We start from the raw sequence: 2935 nt of genomic DNA, 5'->3' as shown, positions 1-2935 counted from the left end.
ACTCCTGCACTTAGTAAATAATTTATAAGTATTTCAAAAAAAGGGAGTTACTTTTCAATCACCCCTGTTACTTAATTTATCGATCCCCGAAACGATGAAAGGCAAAGTACCTACCTTATTAACCTGAGATGAGTATACAACAAATTTGAGTCTGCAACCTTTGAAGAATGTGTTGTAGAAGAACGGTACCAAATTCTGACAAGCTTTTAGTTTGACACTTGTAACCATTTCTACAAGTCAGGCACTTTATGGTAAATCAATATTCTTTGCATTTCGAGTTACCAATATCTGATGCTTTAATAGTACTCAGACTACTGAGAGTTAACAGAAATGTCACAGCAATGGACCGAAGCAGTTGCCATTTCTACTCGTTGTTCTTTTATTATTCTGATTTCAAACACACTTATATTCGGATTTGACTTACCTTTTGATCCTAATCTGTTGATTAAAATAATACCTTGCAACTTATTAGATTTATTTCAAGAGATAGTCCTTTGATCACTTAGCCTAAGTAGTCGTAATGTATCATCATTACCATCATTATCATCATCATTGCTATAACCATCATCATCATCACTGCCACAGCCACCAACATCATCATCGTTGTCATCACTAACATCATCATCATCGTCGTCATCACCAATATCATCATAATCACCACCACCATCACTATCACCACCACCATTACCTTCATCATCATCGTCATCATCATCACCATAATCACCACCACCACTACCATCGTCATCATCATCATCACTATCATCATGACCACCACCGTCACCATCCCCAACACCACACCATCATCATCATCATCATCATTATCATCATCATTGCCAACATCATCATCATCATCATCGTCATCACCATCACCACCACCATCATCATCATCGTCATTTAATGTTCACCACTTTGCCATGTTTGCATGGGTTAACTGTAGAGGCAGATTTTTCTACAAACAGAAATCCCCAACACCACCACCACCCTCACCAACCGTCATATTTTCCATGGCCAGATGTGTTTTAATTGAAGATAGGAAACAAATAAACATTTGCATGTAATGATGCCAATGCTCGTTTAAAACCTGTATTTGTAAATATTTATTTGAAAAAAAGAAAAAAGACCCTTCTATAACCCTTTAACCCCATGACAACGGTTTTTTATCGGGCAAATAGGTTGCACTGACTATAATCATGTTGGTCAAGCTCAGCAAATGGCGCACAACAACGGTTTGGTATATATTTATGTAAACTGTCATTACTGAAAGGACCGTAAATTCAATGAAACTGGCATGGCTGGATGCAACTGTGAAGGAGGAGAAGAACTTGCTGAACATGTTTAAATTTGATAGGAAGTCATAGTGGAAATGGTGTGGTCTAACTGCTTAATCTGCTGCTTTTATACTATCATGGTGATGAAGTCTTGAAATGAGTTAGGAATATTTACATGAAGAACCTAACAAACCTGTCAGATTCCTTGAAATTTGCACATTGGCCTCTTTTATTGATTCCGTGAGAAATAATGAATAGTTATATCAACCAGTGAGTGGAGGCACAATGGCCCAGTGGTTAGAGCAGAGGACTCGGTTCATAGGATCGTGATTTCGATTCCCAGACTGGGTGTTGTGAGTGTTTATAGAGTGAAAACATCTAAAGCTCCACGAGGCTCCAGCAGGGGGTGTGGTGAACCCTGCTGTACTCTTTCACCACAACTTTCTCTCACTCTTTCTTCCTGTTTCTGTTGTACCTGTATTTTAAAGGGGCCAGCCTTGTCACACTGTGTCACGCTGAATCTCCCCGAGAATTACGCTAAGGGTACACGTGTCTGTGGAATGCTCAGCCACTTGCACGTTAATTTCACGAGCAGGCTGTTTCATTGATCGGATCAACTGGAACCCTTGCCGTCATAACCGACTCAGTGCCACAATATCAACTGGTGCACAAACAGGTACAAAATCGCAGCAGATAGGGCTGTGTATCTATTCCTCATCTATTGGGGCAAGCAAAAGCGAAACCGTCAATGGCAACTGTGCCCAGTGTCGCCTTCCTGGCACTTGTGCCAGATGGCACGTGTAAAGACATTCGAGCGAGATTGTTGCCAGTGCCGCTGAACTGGCTCCTGTTCAGGCGGCACGTAAAATACACTATTTTGACTGTGACCATTGCCAGTACCACCTGACTGACTTTCATGCCGGTGGCACGTAAAAGCACCCACTACATTCTCTGAGTGGATGGCGTCAGGAAGGGCATCCAGCTGTAGAAACTCTGCCAAATCAGATTGGAGCCTGGTGTAGCCATCTGGTTTCACCAGTCCTCAGTCGGATCGTCCAACCCATGCTAGCATGGAAAGCGGATGTTAAATGACGATAATGATGATGATGATGATGATGATTCAAAGAGAGTACACAGCACAAATAATTTTACGTCAACCGATGTTATGGAGTTAACAAATGTGTATATGTAACAAAATATTTTAAGTTAAACTGCAATTTATGAATATTTGGAAACAAAGAATGTTTATGCAATATATATATATATCCATATAATGAATGTTTTTTTTCTTTTTTCTTCTTTCCAGGAACTCCTGATTCAGATGGGAAGTCATCAAGCTCGAAAGGAACAGCCAGCGGAAGAGGTCACCTTGCCAAAGCACAAAACATTCTATTGTGGACATGCATATTTCTGGCACTGATAAGCCACCATATTTTAAAAAATTTATGAAAGTTCATTTTCCTGTATGTGAAGGTATGCCATCCTGTATACTTAAAAATCACTTGTTAAATTTGGAGATCCTCATTGATCAGCTGGAACTGTAAGCATCAGAAGGTATCTTTTAAACATGTGCATATACACACACACCCCACAGGTACGCATACATATATGCAAACATACAGATATATATATATACACACACACACACACACACACACACACACACA

General features: G+C 40.0%; 1 protein-coding gene across 1 annotated transcript in view; it reads left to right on the top strand.

Annotated features, from left to right (window-relative positions):
• LOC106883766 (zwei Ig domain protein zig-8) overlaps positions 1-2929 on the top strand; it is a 319834-nt gene extending 316905 nt beyond the window's left edge. Inside the window, exon 8 of the mRNA XM_052972020.1 lies at positions 2575-2929. Within this exon, the coding sequence (XP_052827980.1) occupies positions 2575-2717 (143 nt within the window). The 3' untranslated portion in view covers positions 2718-2929. The remainder of the gene's footprint in view (positions 1-2574) is intronic.
• Positions 2930-2935: the final 6 nt, after the last annotated feature.

Source organism: Octopus bimaculoides, chromosome 12 (assembly GCF_001194135.2).
Source record: "Octopus bimaculoides isolate UCB-OBI-ISO-001 chromosome 12, ASM119413v2, whole genome shotgun sequence".
Taxonomy (NCBI): domain Eukaryota; kingdom Metazoa; phylum Mollusca; class Cephalopoda; order Octopoda; family Octopodidae; genus Octopus; species Octopus bimaculoides.
Note: the sequence above shows the minus strand (reverse complement) of the source record. Positions and strands in the feature narration are given on the sequence as shown.